The sequence below is a fragment of the Henckelia pumila genome, chromosome 2 (assembly GCF_033568475.1).
Source record: "Henckelia pumila isolate YLH828 chromosome 2, ASM3356847v2, whole genome shotgun sequence".
In the NCBI taxonomy this organism is placed as follows: Eukaryota; Viridiplantae; Streptophyta; class Magnoliopsida; order Lamiales; family Gesneriaceae; genus Henckelia; species Henckelia pumila.
Window position 1 is genome coordinate 80,999,897 of NC_133121.1, and position 19,590 is coordinate 81,019,486.

Sequence of the window (19,590 nt, forward strand, 5' to 3'; positions counted from 1 at the left end):
AATCAATTTTAAAATTTTCGGACTCGAACAATTCGATCCGACGCCTCATGGACCAATCAAAAACAATTTTCGATCGGACCAAAAATAGAATTTTAACATATTAAAATTTAATTTTAAAATTAAAAAATTAATTTTTCCGCGGTCCGCCCGGGACACTCCCGGGCTGCCCGCGCCCCAAAGGGCTCGGGCCGGGCAGCCCGGCTGCCCGGGTTTTGCCCGAAAAAAATTTTTATTTTTAAAATATTTATTTTGTTTCAAAAACCGAGGCTTAAAAATTTTTGTACAATCGATTAATTTAATCGCTTGATCTGAGCAACCTGGCTCTGATACCACTGTTGGAGAACGCGGCGATCAGATCAATCAGAATTGATACCCGGTGCAGCGGAAGTTTAAAAATTTTATATGGAACGATTCCATAATGGGTATCAAAACCTTACGATTAAATTGTGTGTGTAAAAATTAAATAACAATTATAAATTTTTACCTCCAATCTCGAAGCGAGATTATGGACACCAACAGATTGCTCTGCTCTTGTTGTATATCCTGGAACTGATGGACGAACTGTTCTTCAATCAGGTCCACGAACGGATATTTAATCCCTCTGATAGATTGCACTAGAAAATCTATCAGAAGTTTCTACGAAGAGAATTAACGAATTTTATCCGTTAAACCAGACTGTAATTCAAAATTCACAGGCTGGATTTTCCCGAGTAGAGAGGGGAGGGGGGGGCCACTTTAGAGAGAAAATAACTAGGTTTTCGAAAATTGTGACTTGTTGTGTCTAATTTCTGTACTGCAATAACTTATTTATAATGTAGGCCGCTAACAGCTTAGGGCCCATTAGTCATAAGTTCAAGCCCGACAAGCAAAGTCCGCATGTTCAGAAATTAATATAAAATTCATCATGACTCCGATTGATAAACCGATTTCACCAATGTGCACAGAAACCATTTCTGCACCTTTTAAAGTCAAGATAAATTTTTCTGAATCCGAATTCAGTGGTTTCCAAAAATGCTCATCCCTATGTCATTTTAGGAAATCTTACTCCTCTACTCTTAAATAAGAAGTCCAACTTCTTCGTTCATTAAATTTAACTCTTTAAATTTAACTATCTCAACGGGGATTAAAAATCCATTACTCTGTGTGACCCTCAATGGTTCAGGGATACAGCTAGTCGTGGGCTCACAACTCCTTGTGACTCGGAACAACAATTTCCGACTTGCCCATCGAATCATGGTAAGAGCGCCTAGCAACATCGCCCCATGATTCCCTAGGTATCACTGATAGTGCCTGCAAGAACCAATAGATTTTGGTTAGCATACAGTACGGTCCCTTCATCCATATATCCCGATCGAATCAACAACCATTGGTAAATCGAGAGTCGTTCGAGATTCGATAACTATGCAATACATCTTGAAGATCAAATAGTGACATCGCATGTGTTACTAAGAAACCATTTCTTAAAACACATCATGTACTCTGGCCAGAGATTCGTCACACTAATATCTCCTCAGATCGATAGGATATCCACACTCGCAAGTATGTGGTGAATCCTTGACAACAAAGCATCGACTCCTATATGTGTTGTAACTGTATCCAATCTCGACACCTGATGACCTCAATAGAGTCGGTAAACGAGTCAAAGCACAGTACTAGCATATAGAGTCTCAATGATGTTTCAAGTAGTAAGGACTAATCGTGTACAACCAAAACCGCGGACTTTATCCACTCGATAAGTGATAACCACTTGGAAAGTCCGGATAGGGTAGTTCGATCATTCATCGTATGAATATCCATTTGCATGCTTCGAACATCTCTATGTTCCTTACCAATGAAACGTGGTACTCTGCATCGCAAATGCTAGTCTCAAACTCGAGCGATCCTTATCCTTATTATCGGACGGCTCAATCGACTAGGAACAGTTTAGAATATACAGTGACTATAAGATGTGTTTCATGATAGACATCCCCATGTTCTACCACATCTTACATACACTATAGTATATTCAAGGCTTTTATCAAAACAACAATAGTATATCACAATATATAACAATATGAAGAAAGATAAAGTCATTGCCATTAATAAAAATGTAAATTATATTAAACAAAAGATTGTTTATACAAAGAGTCATCAAAGCCCTTAGCCACAAGTTGGCTCACCGGGCACCTACTCTTTCACATGCGTCTTCAACTGTCGAGAAGCATAGGCAATAACATGTCCATGCTGTGTCAAAACACATCCTAACCCCTGACCAGAGGCATCAGTATAGACAACATAACCTCCTGATCCAGAAGGTAGAGCTAGCACAGGTGCAGTAGTAAGACGTCTACGCAGCTCATGAAATGACTCCTCACAATCCGAGGACCAAATGAAGGTAACATCTTTCCATGTAAGCTGTGTCAAAGGCCTGGCCAACTGTGAAAAATTCTCGATGAACCGACGGTAATATCCAGCTAGACCCAAGAAACTACGAATCTCAGCAACCGTCGTCGGTCGAGACCAGTTCAGCACTGCCTCTATCTTACTAGGATCAATAGATATCCCTTCATTAGAAATCACATGACCGAGAAACACTACCCGATCAAGCCAAAATTCACACTTGCTCAATTTCGCATACAGCTGCTTATCTCGTAACGTCTGTAAAATAATCTTTAGATGCTATGCATGCTCATCCTTGTCATGAGAATAAACAAGAATATCATCAATGAAGACGATGACAAATCTATCCAGATACTCTCGAAATATCTGATTCATCAGATTCATAAAGACTGCCGGTGCATTCGTCAAACCGAATGGCATCACCAGAAATTCATAATGCCCGTATCTGTTCCTGAAAGCAGTCGTAGATATATCTGAGTCTCGTACCCGTATCTGATGGTAACCAGATCTCAGATCTATCTTCGAATAAACAGAAGTACCCTGTAGTTGGTCGAACAGATCATCAATCCGCGGCAAAGGATACTTATTCTTGATGATGACACGATTCAACTGCCTGTAGTCAATACATAGTCGCATCGATCCATCCTTCTTCTTGACAAACAAAACAGGTGCTCCCCACGGAGAAACACTCGGACGAATATATCTCTTATCAAGCAGATCCTGTAATTGCTGTTTCAATTCCCTCATCTCTGACGGTGCCAGACGATAAGGTGCTCGGGATATAGGCGTAGTTCCTTATACTAAATCAATACCAAATTCAACCTCTCGCACCGGAGGAAAACCAGGAATCTTATCAGGGAATACATCAGGAAACTCGCTGGCAACTGGTAACTGATCAATACCCGTACTACTCGTAGACATATCAACTGCATAGATGAGGTAGCCCTCCCCACCTGACTCCAAGACATGACATTCCTTCAGAGCCGAAACCAGTGGCATCGGAGGTCGCGCACCCTCACCATAAAAATACCAGCTATCACCCTCATCCGGATGAAACTGTACCAGAAGCTGATAACAATCCACAGTAGCATGATACAAAGTCAGCATATCTATTCCCAAGATACAGTCAAAATCTGTCATCGCTAATATCATCAAATTAGATATTAACACATTACCCTCAAACTCCAGAAGGCAACCCATCACTAGACGCTTAGTTACTATCTCTTACTCCAACGGAGTAGATACAACTAAATCCATATCTAATGATACATAAGGTAATCTATGTCTCTTAACAAAGCGACTAGAAATAAAGGAATGCGATGCTTCAGTATTAATTAATACAAGTGCAGGAATACCACATAACAGAAAGGTACCTGCCAACATGCGATCGCTTCCCTCTGTAGCCTGCTCCTGAGACAGAGCAAACACCTGCCCTTGAATCTGTGGACGATAACCAGAAGAACTCTGTGGCGCTGGCTGCTGATGTGGAACAATAGAAGCCTGAGATCCAACCTGTGATCCTGATCCACTAGCAGAACTTATGCGCTGAGGACAATCTCTTCGCAGATGTCCCTGCTGACCGCAAATATAACAAGCACCAGTAGCTCTCCGGCATGAAGCTGCAGGATGCTTCCCTCCACAATGGCTACAAAATTCCTCCTTCTTCTTCTTCTTCTTCTTTCCAAAACGGAACATACCTCGTGAACCACGAGATCCAGATGAAGTAGTAGGAGTAGAAGAAGACGTAGGTCCAGATTGCACAACAGATTGAGCTCGGGGCTCAAAAGATCTACTAGGCTGTGCTGGCATCATCAGCTGTGCCCGCCTGTTGCTAGTCTCCACAAGACGGCAACGGTTCACCAAAGTCTCAAAAGATACCGGGTCATCACATACGACAACCTGAGAGTAGATATCTTGGTTCAAACCATGTAGAAAGATATCATACTTCGATGCATCACTCTCATTGATATGAGGACTGAAAGGTAGCAGATCAAGGAATCGTTGCTGATATTGATCAATAGTCATTGATCCTTGCCTCAAAGTAAGCAACTCCATAGATCGTGCTTGGCGAACAGCCGGAGAAAAATATAATTTCTGAAACTCTCGACAGAAATCCCCCCAAGTTTCCTGTCCTCTCTCAGTACGTGCCTGAGCAGCCTTGGCATCCCACCAAAAACGTGCTCGAACCTCTAGAACGAATTCTAGAACTTCCAGCTTCTGATCCTCAGAACAATCGAAAGCACGAAAAGTACTCTCGAGTTTAGACATCCAACTCCTCGCCTGTTCAGGATTCTCGCCTCCCACCAAAGGTTTCGGTCCTACTTGCATGAACTTATTAATAGAGTAGCGACGTCTACCCTCATGATGACGATGTTGATCATCATGATGGCGGCGATGATGATGATGATGACCACCTCCCTGGCCAACACTACCATGACTCTTGTCAGTCATATCCTGAAAAGAATTGCACATTAAAATCCCAAATGCGCAAGAATTACTCAAGACTAAACTAAATCCCAAGTACTAATCCCAAAATCTAAGCATGCTCTGATACCAAAAAATGTAGTGACCCTGCATGGAATCACCTACTAACTGGTAACTAATAGAATGCATTAAACTTAATACAGCAAAATACTTAACAGAGTAAAACGTGCAGAAACATAATCCATAATTTACATATCAGCTTAGTAAATAATCCAGGCTTAATACTGTAGTGATACAACCAAATCGAAAACTTAAACAGTAAACATTATACAGCTATATCGAATCCTGCTATATAATAAAATCCTCAAGGCTCCTGCTCCCTAGTCCTACCTTGAACTACCAGCTCCGTCCATCCTGCGACCTGCCCCATGGAATAGGGTGTCCAAGATAACAACTAGGACGTGAGAACTAACGCCCAGTACATATACATGAGTAAACATATGTATATAATGCATGCAACATGATGACTGGTACAGGGTCATCTGAAAAGTCATGCTCAGAACCGGCGCCACATGAGTGCTGCCACCGCACGGATCAACCTCTGGGTGCAACCACACTTGTCTAGTACACCAGAGTAGACAGACATAAATGCCCCCGCCGTCGCGGTACTCTCAGTGACAGACTATCGAGTATAGAGCTGAGCGGCTCTATAATCAGGTATATCAAGGTATAGGCTCAACGTGTATATGCACATGATATATGAGTATAGAGCGATAAATCATACATCATGCCATATAATAATGCCAAATAAATGCAACATATAAACATGTATACTCGCTGGCAATCTCAGTCGATGTGTACGTACCTCTAGGCTAGTTCAAGTATAATAGGATCCTAGGTTCCAAGCCTATATTCAAAAGTTCACCGTATCACTACATAAATTCTATAAGGCTTAACTAAGCTAATAGGTACTCCCAAAACTTAAATAGATTCCCGGACCATACCTTCGTCCGTCGATAGCCCTTTGAAGTCGCTAGTCCCGGATGACTATAACCACACCTTGGTTATTCCAGAACCTCTATTATAACCGAAAGGGCCCTCAAGTGTATATCTCATACTATATAACTGAAGAAAGAAACTCGGGAACTCGTATTTCAAAATAAAATCGAACGAGACCTATTTATAGGCAAAATTCCCGGCCAGGATCGGAACTTCCGATTTCGGGATCGGAGCTTCCGATCCAGCTCATTGCGTGCATGCAGGACACGCCAGGATCGGAACTTCCGATCCGAAGATCGGAGCTTCCGATCTCACTCCCGATCAACACTTGTCAAAACTCGCGGCTGAGTCATCGGGCAAAGCTGGCAGCCGGAGATCGGAACTTCCGTTCCTGGATCGGAGCTTCCGATCTCGGTGCTTCCGATGAGCTTCCGAAGTGGCTGGGATTGGAGCTTCCGATCTGGGTTCGGAGCTTCCGATCCAGCCCAAAGTCAAAAGCCCAAATTCTCTTCCGAAGTCCAATAATACTCCAAAATTGATTAATTACCAACCCTTAATCATGTTTAACATATTATTATCTTAAAATGGTCTCTGGATTACTACAAAAAACATTATGATTTGGAATTAAATCGATATAATCGAGAACAAGAAATTTCAGCTACTCTATTCCAAAATTGCAATAAATGAGCTTCATTTTCACTCACAGACCGAGAAACTAGAGATTGACCAATAATATGTACAATTCACACGATGACACGAAAATTTAATATAATCACTAAAACAATGACAAATCTCTAAAGAGTAGCTTAATTGCAAAGGATAAAAACAATTAAACTACATGTTATTGTATTCATAACAACAAAAAGTGTAAGGTTGTAATAACCACTTCCAGATTTTATTTTTTACATAATCAGTAAAAACATAACATGCATTCAGCACAATAAGATCAAAAATAAAGATCATGACTTTATTCATAACCCATTCCGCAATAAAAAAATATCACAAAATCACATTTCTAAGTAGCAGATTAAAATACTATAAAGACTATCTATATAATCTTTAAAATTATTACTAAACTATAAAAATTGGCAATGAAATCGTTATAATCAAGAACAATAACTAATTTCAGATAATCAATCTATAATTGGTTGAGATGAACCATGAACCCACATAGATACATAAAACCTAAATATTGCCCATCAAATATGTATAATTCAAATGATGTATGAAACTTCACTGCACAATAAACACAAACCTCAAAGAATCACTCAATTGAAAAAGATTAAAAAAAATAAAAAATCACCAAAGAATCACTCAATTGGAAAAGATTAAAAAAAATCATCAAGATGAAATTGCATCTAAAAAGTTTTTTAATTTTCCAGAAAAAAAATAATTGTAATAATAATCATAACTTAAAGTTGTTTCGATGATGGTTCTTCACTTTCAAAATCCGACTGTTGTTCACTTTGAACGTCTCTCGCCTCATTTTTTTGCACATGAATTCGACTTAAATGTACAAATCATTGCTAGTTGCTATTATGGATCAAGTAGAATGAGGTTGGGAAGACGGCATATTGGGAGGTTGAATAATTGTTATTAAAATATTATTTATTGTTCAAGTGGTCATTAATATGTTTTCATACTTTTTGATGTCAATTTCGTAATTTACCTTAAATGGGGAGTTTAAACACATGCCAGTGTTTTGTCAAAGAGTTGCAACACAACAATTCTGACATGGGGACTGAGAGCAAATCTCATGTTTCTATTAGGGATTTATTGATCATTTCCCCTTAATTTAAGATATAATCATAAATTTATCTAAAATTTCATTCAATTAATTAAAAAATAATTAATTAAAAAACTTTACTAATCATAAATTTATTATCTCAAGTTTTACATTGAAAAACAGTGAGACATAACCACGATAAAAATAGCGGCTGCGGGTTCCCACGCAAAAAAAAAGAACTTCAATCTTCCAAATAGGGAAAGAACAAGAAACGAAAAATAAATAAGGGAGCAATTGTCAGATATTCAAAAACTGTGGGGATAAAAGTAAAGTTATTTTCTGGAATAATACTATATAAGCCCCTTTGAACCCTAGTTCATCGCCTTTTCCATCCTGAACTCCAGAGCCCGACTCACGACCGCAGCGCCGCACTTGTAAGTCTTCCGCCAGATTTTTTTTTCCCCTTATTTGTTGCACAAAAGTGTGTATTCGTACTCTAATTTGTGTGGTATACATTTTTCTCGATGTCGCGTGGATTTGTTTCATATTGGCCATTTGATTTTGCTGTTAGTTTTTTCCCCTAATTCAACGTTATGCATGCGGTGCAGGACAGATCGATTCGAACTCTGTGTTATTAAGCCATGACTTCGTTCAACGTTAGTTCGGACTCTGGCCTCAAGAAGTTTGATGAGTATCTTTTGTCTCGCAGTTATATAACTGGGTCAGTATTTTATTCTTTTATTCAGTTGCATTTCTGCTTGCGATTCTAATGTTTGATGGGAAATTTCTCTGACCACACCGCCTAAAGTATATGCTAGTTTTTGCTGATGGGTAAGCTGCTTGTGGATTGGTTACTGGAACCTGAAGAATCTAATATCTTTTTGTTGATATAAAGGCTGTTTTTTGTGTCTATAGATTGGTAAAATGGGGACGAGAATTGATTATTACACTCTCATTTCACGAAAAGCCTAAGATACCATACTTGCGTAGTGATAACGGGAACAGCAGGTGATTTTACCAACTGTGCCATTCATGTTATCACTGAACAAGTATAACATCTCGGCGATTGCACCTAATTCAACCGTTGTCATGACTTGTGGTTTTGTTGTGTTTTGAGATTGATGGGTTTTACCAATTATGTGATAAGAGTTTTTCTAGATGGATGGTTTTTGGGGCATCATGTTTGAGGAAGTCACCATAGAGGCTTAGTTTAATCAAAAAAAGGAACATTGTGTCGATACTCTCTCCTGTTGGCTATTGATAGTAGAGAAAAAACTATATCTGTGTGCTATCTAAGTATTTGCTTCATATGTTGTCCCAGGTATCAAGCGTCAAAAGATGATCTCACTGTGCATGCTTCCTTTGTGAAGCCTCCACCATCTGACTTGGTGAATGTATCACGGTGGTACAACCATATTGAGGCGTTGCTGCGAATCTCGTATGTCTTTCAATTTCATACTTAAATATCACATTTTGTAGGTTTAGTTATTTATTATGATTGGGCATCTGCAGTGGAGTTTCTGGTGAAGGATGTGGCGTGACTGTTGAAGGGTCGTCTCCAGCCACCAAGGAGGCAATTGCAACTCCTCCAATTGCAGACAGTAAGGTAAGATATTGGAACATAAACTATTTGCATTGTTTTTCAGATGATAATGTTCAAAATGGTCATGTTGACCCCTAATGTAGTTATTTAATTTTACGCTTAACCACTTTGCTAGTCATGCCATTTTAATTTCTTGGTTAAACCTTCTAGCCTTTGATATTTGCTTTTTATGACCTTGTGGATGCATGGAATTGTCTTTTAGGCGTCAGCCGTCGAGGAGGAGGACGACGACGACGAGGTGGACTTGTTTGGTGAGGAAACCGAGGAAGAGAAGAAAGCCGCTGAAGAGCGTGCGGCAGCTGTGAAGGCATCTGGAAAGAAGAAAGAGTGTGAGTTATTCGTTATATGTGCAATAAATTTTTTTTTTTGGGTTCTATGAATTGTGAATCATTACATCTCTTGCTAAATAAATGAGCTATAATTTGTTGATAGTGAGTGCCTTAATCGTGGTGGGGGCATTATTTAATTTGATATTATGTTTGCGTTTGTTTAAATTTCTTAATATCCAACCATGTTAGTTTAACACATGGATTTTGTTTTTCTGTTTCAGCTGGGAAGTCATCTGTCCTGCTGGATGTGAAACCATGGGATGATGAAACAGACATGAAAAAGCTCGAGGAAGCTGTTAGAAGTGTGCAGATGGAAGGTCTACTCTGGGGAGCATGTAAGTTATTCTCTAGCAATTTATGAATGTTTTTAGGTGGTTCAAGGCTTCGTTGATATTTCACCTTAAGATTTTTGGTTTGCTTTGCAAAATTCTGCAACCTATGTAGAACGGTAGGCGAGATAACTGTTGGGTCATATTTCTATGAAAAGAGATTCTTGTGATAGAGCATCAATCCTGATTGGATACATATTTATTCATTATGAAATTATATGGAAAGAGTAATGTGCAGATGCATCATGTTGTTTGCAGCTCATCTTATCCCTGTCGGATATGGTATAAAGAAGTTGCAGATTATGATGACCATTGTGGATGACTTAGTGTCTGTTGATGAGCTCATTGAGGAGCGCCTTACTGTGGAACCAATAAGTGAATTTGTTCAAAGTTGCGACATTGTGGCCTTCAATAAAATCTGTAAGCTTCTTTTGTTGCCCTAATAACTGAAATTATCCTTCTAGTGTTGTATCCTGCATGCACATGGCAAGGTTTATTCTTAGGGGTATTCCGATGTGCTCAAGAAATTTATGCAGAGTACGTCTACTGACTCAAAGCAGGGGCGCCCAGCGTGCTCCGTGATGCTTGGGTTCTGTTTGTTGCTACTAAGCTTTGATACGATTCTCAACCAATGTTATAAATGGCGGGAGGCGGTGGCGGGGCGGTCAGTGACCGCCTACCGCCTCGGCCTTCTAGGCGGTGATTAAATAATGTTTAGCATAAAGAAGCTTTATACATTAAAATACAATTTAAACAAAGTGCAAATAAATATATAAATGAACCAACAAGATAATTAAGGTGTTAGTTGATGGCGGCGGCGGGCGGCTAGAGGCGGCTTGAGGCATGTGGAGACTGATGGTGGATGACATTTGAAACCAAAAGTAAATAAAAAAGAGAGAGAGAGGGGTTTTTATTACATCTATGTTTTTTAAAATTGATTTGACTTTGACTGATTTTTAAAATTATTTGATTTTGATAGTTGATTGAGATTTTAAAATCATTCGCTGCCTCGCCCGCCGGATGACCTCAGACCGTCTACTGAGACCACCTTAGACAAAGGCGGGGCGGTCGAGGGCCGCCAACCGCCTAGGCGGTTCCCAGGCGGCCGCCTCATTGCTATTTAGAACACTGTTCTCAACTGCACTCAGTCGTATGCATGTATATATCAACACACAACTGGTGTATTCTTGAGTCATTGCTTGTCATGCTTAGGAATGGTAATGAATTGCTTATGAACTACAATGAGCTCCATGGTAAACTATTATCAGGTAGAAGATACGTAATCTGCCGGACTTGTGAGAGCATGCACACTAGATAGTATTGTTGCCTCTCCCTTGTGCCGACAGTTTTCATCATTTTAATTATTTTTAGGCCTTTGCCAAGGGTTGTTATGACACCTACCCACTCGACTAGGTTGGGATAGTTCCTTGTCTGAGCAGTGGCATGATGTGCGTTTTGGTTATTTTCACCTTTGTTCCTTGGTACATGCATCAACTGAACAAAATGCGTACAGATGAGAGGCTGATGTTTAAAGCACTCCTTTTATCTCTTTAACTTTTCTTTCTTGGGCATGCAGTTGTGCAAATCTTAATTCTACGTGTTGTCCGAATCATTGATAATTTATTCCTAATCTCCATTATTATTTTGTTGCTCATTTGCTTGTTTTCTTTCTTCGGGCAGAGATTCCAGAGCTACAAGCAATCGGCAGTGGAGATGTTGGAATGACGATTCGTCGATGTCAAGACATTCTGTGATCTGTTTTCGTTGCATCCATTTTAGCATATTATCCGCTCAATTTTGTGTCCTATTTAATGAAACCTTTTTCATGTTACATTGATAATGGCGTTTGTTTGAGTTTGAGAACTAAACAGTTGTTGCCGAAAGCTCCTTTTTTCTATGATCTTGTGCACGCTGTTCATGCACCATATTATTAATAAACAAGCAATTTACTGCTATCTTAGGATTTGAAATGGATTTACAAAAATCTGAAATCCACCATACGATTAATAATTAATTAATAAATGAAGTTTCGTTTGCATGCATCGATACGATAAAGAAATGTGGGATAATTAAAATGTTCTAGGTAGTTACGGATAATAATTGATAAAATATAATGTGTAGTTTAATTGATTAAATTAAGAATGTGTGATAAATTATAATGTTATCTTTTCAATAATTAGTTAATATAAATAAAAGTATATGATATATAATTACGTAATGATTTGATTGATGCTGATAAATGCTTAATGTAATTATAATTGTAATTAAGTATTTGATTGGATAGGATGAAAAAAATTTAGATTGCGCTTGGATTGAAGTATTTCAAATTCATGAATTTTGATTCTTATTTTAATGTTAACAATGAAACATAGAGAAATCTTAAATTCATAACTTAATTATTTACACATTACTTAGATGAATCAAAATAGATTTCAAATCACCACTTTATTGGATGAACTTAAAATTCATCCTATGTAGTAGCCCGGTTTCATTTTACAAGATTAAGTGATTTTAAACATGTTAGAAAATGACATATAATTTTAAAAGTGTCAAAACATGTTTAAGGAGTCCTTATTTGGTAAAAATAAGTGGAAAATCAGATCCGAAACGTCCGAAAATGGTAGGGTAGGTCCCGGGGGTCCAAAAATGAGTTCAGAAGGACCAAAACAGTTCGGAGCATACGGACCAGTTCGGGCCCTCCAAACCAATTCGGGCCGTCCGAACCCAGTTCGGGCCGTCCGAACTCCGCAGGGCCCAGGTGTCTAAACGGCTCGGACAAGTGGCAGTTCGGACCGTCCGAACTTCGCCTATAAATAGGCCCTCCGAAATTCAGAATTTCACACCAAAATCAAGTTTTCTCTCTCGGTTCTTAGGCTTTTCTAGGGGTTTTGGGGTGTTTCCAGCCTTCCTAGGCTTGGTCCGGAGGTTGGCCAGGTGCTCCGGGGTTGCGGCGGAGCGGTGCCCAAGTTCTGGGGCAGTCGTCATCAGCGGGCTGACGACGGACGCAGATATAGCTCTGGCTCCTTATAGTAAATATGGAGTATGCTATAGATTAGTTAAGGTTTTTAGAATAAAGTGATAATGCATGAGTACTTTGCATTGTAGTGTGGACTGTAGGCTTGGACTTTAGAGCTGGTATAGCTTGCCTAGTAGAACTAAGGTACGTAAGTACAAACTGAGATAGCCAGCTGAATATACATGTTTATGTGTTGCATAATTTTGTGTTGCATTATTATCTGTCATGATATGCATGATTTACTGTTCATAATTTGTATGCGGCATTTGCATACCATGTTGAGCCTGTTATCCTTTTGAGATAGCCAGTTGTTCTAGGGTCGCTCAGCCCTAGGGTTGTTATTATACGATCGGGTACCGTGTGACACCCACTGGACCGACGGGGCAGCGTGTGCGGTTTTACCCAGGACGGTGATAGTCCAAGATCGAGTTCAGTATGTGTGGCACCCACTGGATCTTCGGAGCAGCGTGCACATATTGGAGGCGCCTGTGTACTGAGCATGATTTTACAGAATTGATCCCAGTTTACCAAGAGCATTCATAGTTCATGTTGCATGTATCATATAGACATGTATATTCAATACTTTACGTACTGGGCGTTAGCGCTCACGTCCCTGTTTTTATCTCGGACACCTCAGGGACAGGTTTGCAGGTGGATCAGGAGCGAGGTTTTTCATTGTGTATATACATCTTTACCATTTCATTATATATAAATGAGATGATAATGAGGGCTATATAAGTAAAATTACAAAAAAGAAAGGGACAAAGTTGGAAAATACACAAGACAATTAATGTAATAATTTCACATTAATTGTCTTGTGCATTTTTCAACTTTGTCCCTTTATTTTTTGTAATTTTACTTATATAGCTCTCATTATTATCTCATTTATATAGAATGAAATGGTAAAAATGTATATACACAATGAAAAACTTTACCCCCACATTCATCCTTTTATATCAGGGCTTGTTAGCAGGAGTTTTCAGAAGAGTTTTAGATTAAGATTTTAACTGGTATTTATTCGATTTGGTTGTATCATTATTTGAGAATTTATTTATGATTTTCCGCTGTTATTTTTGATCATTTATTAATTAAGTTAAATGCATGCTTAAGCTTCTGATTAGTAGGTGATCACGGTGCGGGTCACTACATCCTAATTATCATGAATAATCATACAAACATAAAGGAAGTATATTTGATGTTTACGATGTTCCTTCTTTAAAGAACAAAATTACATTTGAAATCCATGGATTTGAAATACTTCAATCCAAGCACATTATTTCTTTGGGAGACAACTCTATTTTAAACATTGATTGGGTTTGTACTTGGTTGAAAATATTTCGTTAAGATAAAATTTATCTTATGTGTTCTATCAGAATTGATTCGCAGATGACGTCGGACCATGTTTAGAAGTCATCAACACCAGACCAATCAAGATTGGATGTTGATGTAGGTTTTGATGTACACGAGCGAATGTTTATTGGAGATGCTTAACATGAGTCATTAGGCATGTCAAGATATGGGAATGGAAGTTGGAGTTGGAGTTGGAGTTATGCATTTGTTCAGTTTCTATTCAAGCAATTAACGCTATGAATGCACCGGCCGAAGATATGAGACCAAATAGTCAGTATTCTAGCGTTGGAATAAAATCAATATACTCCTGCGGAGAGCTGTTGATTTACATTGTTTTATGAAATGTTTGCAAAAGTATCCTTTCAAAAAACAATTAAATTCATAAATTATGAAAAAAATATTGATAAAAATTATAAAAAAAAAAAATTTAAAAAGCTGAAAATCAGCAGTACACAATGTTTTATAAACAAGTGCTTTTAATACTAAACTTTTTGTCAAAATCATTTTTGTAGAATCAAAATGAATATTTCAACTACTTTTAAATTTCAATTAAATTGTGCAAAAGCTGGTGGATTACAAAACTGATTTTTGTATTGTATTGTGTTGCAAAAAAATAATTATAAATCAAATACAGTGGACAAAAACTGAAAATAACAAGTGCGGGCTGGGCTGGTAAATCAAATGGTTAGAAAAAGGAAGTTGCAACAATTTTCATATAATAATTTAGAAAGAAAACAATATTTGTAGAGAAAGATGCCGAAGCGAACGACGCATACATACTCGAGCGAGGACGCTTTGCCGGAAGGTCCCGACTCCGATCTCTTCGTTTACTACTGCAAGCATTGCAGCTCTCATGTTCTTATCACTGGTAATCATTCGTAATTTCATATTTTTTTATTTATTGATTGATGATGATGATTTCCCTCCATCTATTCGCTTTTTTTTTTTTTTTTCTGATTAATAATTCATTTTTGTGCAAAATTTTCATTATAAGTTTTTTTTTTCTTTATCTCCTGTTTTATAGATACACAATTGCAGAAAATGCCCAAAAGAAATACGGACAAAGCTTATGTCTTGGACAGGAAGAAGCATCTCGCCAGGCTCAACACCAGTGAAGCAGGAAAGGTTCTTCTCAAGCGGTAACATTTTGTTGGTCTACTTATCAATATCATCACCATTTACGAATCCATTTTGAGATTAATTGTAGTGGATCTGTTTTATTCAGTGGTGAAGGGAAAGTGGAGAAGCAGTATCGAATGAATTGTGTGGGCTGTGAGCTGCTTGTTTGCTATCGTGCTGAAGAAGATATGGCATCTGCTTCCTTCATATATGTTGTTGATGGTGCACTCAGTACAATTGCTGCTGAAACTAATCCACAGGTAACATTGTAAGATTGGACTTTTCGTTATTCTAAGTTTCTGTTTAGTTGCAATATTAAAGTGAGCTTTTGAATTTCGTCAGTCCTTTTTTCTATACATGTTATAAATTTTGGTGGTTAAGTTAGATTACTATCACTGGCGTTGGTTCATCATTGCTGTGGCATACACTCTGGAGCCTTACAAACTTAATCCTCTCCGTTGGATAATTGTTTTTTGAGGAATATAATCTACACTTTGTCATATGCTTTAGGACGCTCCTGTTCCGCCCTGCATATCGCAATTAGAGGGTGGCCTTGTTCAGGTGGCTATCGAGGTGGAAGACCGTTCACAACGCTCAGCAATCACAAGTAATCCAGCAGTCAGCTGGCCCTAATGCTAATGTTTTTTTATGATTGTTTACGTAAATGTCCGATTTCTAGGGATCAGAATTTTTTTAATTGTCCAATCTTCTTTTCAAAGTTTATTCTGCGAGGCAATATGAACTAGCCATGCCTTTGGATGTGAATTTTTCAGTTCTTTTCAGTATTTTGTTTCGCTTGCAATAAATGTTTGCATGTCATGATACTTAAAAAATTGGATCCCAAGTACCTTTCAACGTGTTTTAGAACTTCTGTAATTAACGTACAATAGGATAGGCCTGTTATTAGATCAATTATCAGCATAAATCACTACCGCCAGTTGGTCCATTGGTTGATGGAATGTTGGAGCATTTTGATCTATTACAGTTCGTAGAAATTAGAAGCCAATAAGATAAGGATTATACGGGAAGTTTGAAAACAAAGGAATTATCTAGCTTGTCCAGGTTGAGGTGCTTCTCTCAAGTAAATTTTTAACCGTCATACATCCTGAAAAGGCATGAGAAAAATTACCTTTTCAAATGGTGATAACCTTATAGTGTAGCCGTGTAGGTGGCTGGATGGGTTGTGTTAGAAATGCTTTCTATGATGCATTAGAATAGTGTTTCAGCCTGCAAGCTAGTATTTCCTGGACAGTGTTTGAAAGTTAAGAAGTGAAACTTTAAATTGTCTTGAAGAAATTATGATACTCTCACTTTGGAACCTGAGCTTATGAGGCTTCCTCTCTTTTATTTTCCACCATTTAATTTATTTAGTAGCTGAATTTCCAGCATTTTAATTGACATGTGTATGTGTATTGCTTCTATATATATATATATATATATATATATATATATATATATATATTTGCGTCTAAGGGTTTTACTCTCTTGAAATGTTCTTGATACTCTTCATATTTTACAAGGTTACTATGCTATGGTGTATGCAATCCTTTTGTACAAGGCAAATATTTATCAGTAATTTAAGAAGGCAATTGCCATTAGACTCATTATCGAGAAATCATTCTTGTTTAATCTTTGTCCTGTGTTCAACACCATTTTTACGAAAAAACTGCGTTTTGGTGGGGTTCAGAACTTTTTTCAAACGGGAAAGTTTGATCATCTAACAATCTGTTTACTGAATTTCCAATATGGATCTGTACATGTGGGAAAAGCACCATGTTTGTGTAAATTGGTCACCTGTTTTCTAGATGCAATGTTGAATTTTGACAATGTTCTATGATGGTTTGGAAAATGTCTCTTTGCTGACAACCGCGTTTACTAATTTCAGGAGTAAATGCTGATGATGTTCGAGTTACTGTTGCCGCACCTGCAGCCCGAGGAGAAGCTAACAACGAGCTTTTAGAATATATGGGAAAGGTACTCAGATTAGTTACTTAATGTATAATAATCAATCACAGCAACTGTAACAAACTCTGAAACAAAATATGCCTACTGAACCTGACAATAATTAATCAAAATAGGTATTAGGTTTGAAATTGAGCCAGATGACGCTCCAAAGAGGGTGGAATAATAAATCAAAGCTCCTGGTGGTAAGTTTGAACTTTGGTGCTTAATTTTTGTTTTTAAACGCGCATGTTATTAGAGGAATAATAGGCTTCCTTTTTGCTCTATATCAAACTTTGATTTGTTGATTTAGTTTATTTGGTTTCATTTATTTTTTCTTTTTCTTTTTTTTCCCTAAACCTGAGAATTAAACCATATTGTTGTGCTTGATATTCGTGTAACACACGAATTTCTTAGAAGCCCAGAAAATGGAAGTAGGAATAATGTCTATAATCCATGAATGACTACCGCCTTGATTGCCCAGAAACTGGTAGTAACTGCTCTAGAATGATAACAAGTCCAAGAGAGACAAGTCCAGAAGTGAAGAGTATGATGGTGCTGTCCTTCCCCGTCAGGAATTTGGACTATGAGGGAAACCTAAACCGTAGTATTCAAATCATTTTGTAATAAGCTGACATCAAACTGGAGAGGGGGCAAAAAATGACTTCACAAAAATTTAAAAATTATGCATGAAATCTGAGAATTTTTTCTTCAGGTGGAGAACTGCTGTCCTCTTTCCGCCCTGTTGGATGCACCATTAGAGTTGGGAAATTTGTAATAACTGATATCAAATGCAAGTTACTAAATGGCAGTGCCATTTTTATCCGTTGCATTGTGGTCACTCTATTGTACGTGTGGCTTGCTTCTTCTTGTATATCCCCTGGAAGCAACTTATATCGTGCTTCATGGGTCCTAGTTAAGAGAGTAGAGTCTAGAGGTTGGGGTGCACTGTCATATGAAAATTTTGATCTTTGTACAAAGCTGGTCAAGACTTTCTAGGTTTAAATAGAGCTGTAGGCAATAAATGTAGACTAGTAGAGCGACCCTCAATTGGGAGATCTAATTAACGAGTACACCGACGGGTAAACATAAAATTCTGGTTTTAAGAAGATAAAGGTTTTATTAAGAAACGAAGCTGGTGTAATCCTTTGATTATTTTAAATTTAAATTCTTTACAATCACAACTGACACTACAGACTATAACACCAAGGCTATTATCAGCCAAAAACCAAAAAAAGAAAAAACGAAATAAACTTTGTTAAGACGTCTCACATCAGTTGGATAGAGTTCTGATAATTATATATATAGATTTGGGCAATCCTCCTCCTTGAGCTAGTTTTTGGGGTTGGAGTTTGGTCCAAGTCCAAATATTAACATGATACCAGAGCTCAGGCTCCGCTGGGCTCTGTTATGGGTTGGACCGTCCATAGTTGGGTCACCCGTTATTACTTCCACGTTCTAATCGTCTCTCATTCTTAGACGTGTGAGGGTTGTGTTAAGATGTCGAACATCAGTTGAATAGAGTTATTGAGAGTTTTATATATGGGATTGACCAATTCTCTCCCTTGAGATAGCTTTTGGAGTTGAGTGAGACTCAATTCCATCATCTTTATAACACGCTTCAGTCATTTCATTCTTTGAGTGTGTTAAGATATCCCCTCGATTGTGGATAGAGTTTAAACTTAGATTGTCTATATTCTAGATCCACAAATCTTGTTTTGCTCATTTTTTCAACTGAATCTTTGTTTGGTCGATATTCCGAAATAAGTATCAACATATTTCCTTTGTAGTTTCCAACGATTCGGCATTCATTGTTCATTGTAAAACAGGTGGAGGATTTGAGCGCGAGACAAGTATATGAGAAACTCCTTGAAGCTGCACAACCTTGAACGTGTATTTTCACCCTCATATATAATCATCATCATGATGCAAATTTTCCCCAGCTTTGAATATGTTGGGCAGGGCCCCTTATAATAGATGTTTGTTTTTTCGGATTATTTGGCTTCAAAAAATTAATTTCCTTCGATTGGTGTAAACTTCGGTTATATTTTTTTGAGTAGTGACTAATTTTTTAAAATGAAGCGGTGATGGTTGAAAATAAAACGAAAAACTGAAAATTATTAAGATGGAATAAGTTATTTTAATACTCTCCCATCCCAATTATATTGTCCACGTTTCCTTTTTTATTTGTTCCAAATATATAGTCATATATCATATTTAGTAATATTTTTTTACACTTGTTTATTAATATACCCCTATTAACTACACCTTGAAAATTGTGCACTCATTTTTTAATACATTGAATATGGATAAAATAGAAAGTTTATATAAAATTTGCTTTCTCAATACATTTTTCTTAATCTGTGTGAAAATCC

General features: G+C 37.7%; 2 protein-coding genes across 3 annotated transcripts; both read left to right on the forward strand.

Moving 5' to 3' along the window:
• Positions 1-7,847: 7,847 nt before the first annotated feature.
• LOC140881338 (elongation factor 1-delta 1-like) lies at positions 7,848-11,686 on the forward strand. 2 transcript variants are annotated; one of them, XM_073286559.1, is made up of 8 exons: positions 7,848-7,962; positions 8,137-8,249; positions 8,850-8,966; positions 9,041-9,134; positions 9,334-9,460; positions 9,682-9,795; positions 10,048-10,209; positions 11,470-11,686. In XM_073286559.1, coding segments are annotated over exons 2-8 (696 nt in total). In that variant the 5' UTR covers positions 7,848-7,962; positions 8,137-8,169; the 3' UTR covers positions 11,472-11,686. The 2 variants fall into 2 exon arrangements, with proteins under 2 accessions (XP_073142660.1, XP_073142662.1); XM_073286561.1 differs by having other exon boundaries at positions 7,906-7,962; positions 8,142-8,249.
• Positions 11,687-14,805: 3,119 nt separating this feature from the next.
• LOC140883279 (UPF0235 protein At5g63440) lies at positions 14,806-19,337 on the forward strand. Its single transcript, XM_073289694.1, has 7 exons — positions 14,806-15,023; positions 15,180-15,294; positions 15,381-15,534; positions 15,785-15,881; positions 17,160-17,248; positions 17,353-17,421; positions 19,045-19,337. Exons 1-7 carry the CDS (start codon positions 14,909-14,911, stop codon positions 19,102-19,104), a joined length of 699 nt encoding a protein of 232 aa, XP_073145795.1. The 5' UTR covers positions 14,806-14,908; the 3' UTR covers positions 19,105-19,337.
• The last annotated feature ends 253 nt before the right edge of the window (positions 19,338-19,590 follow it).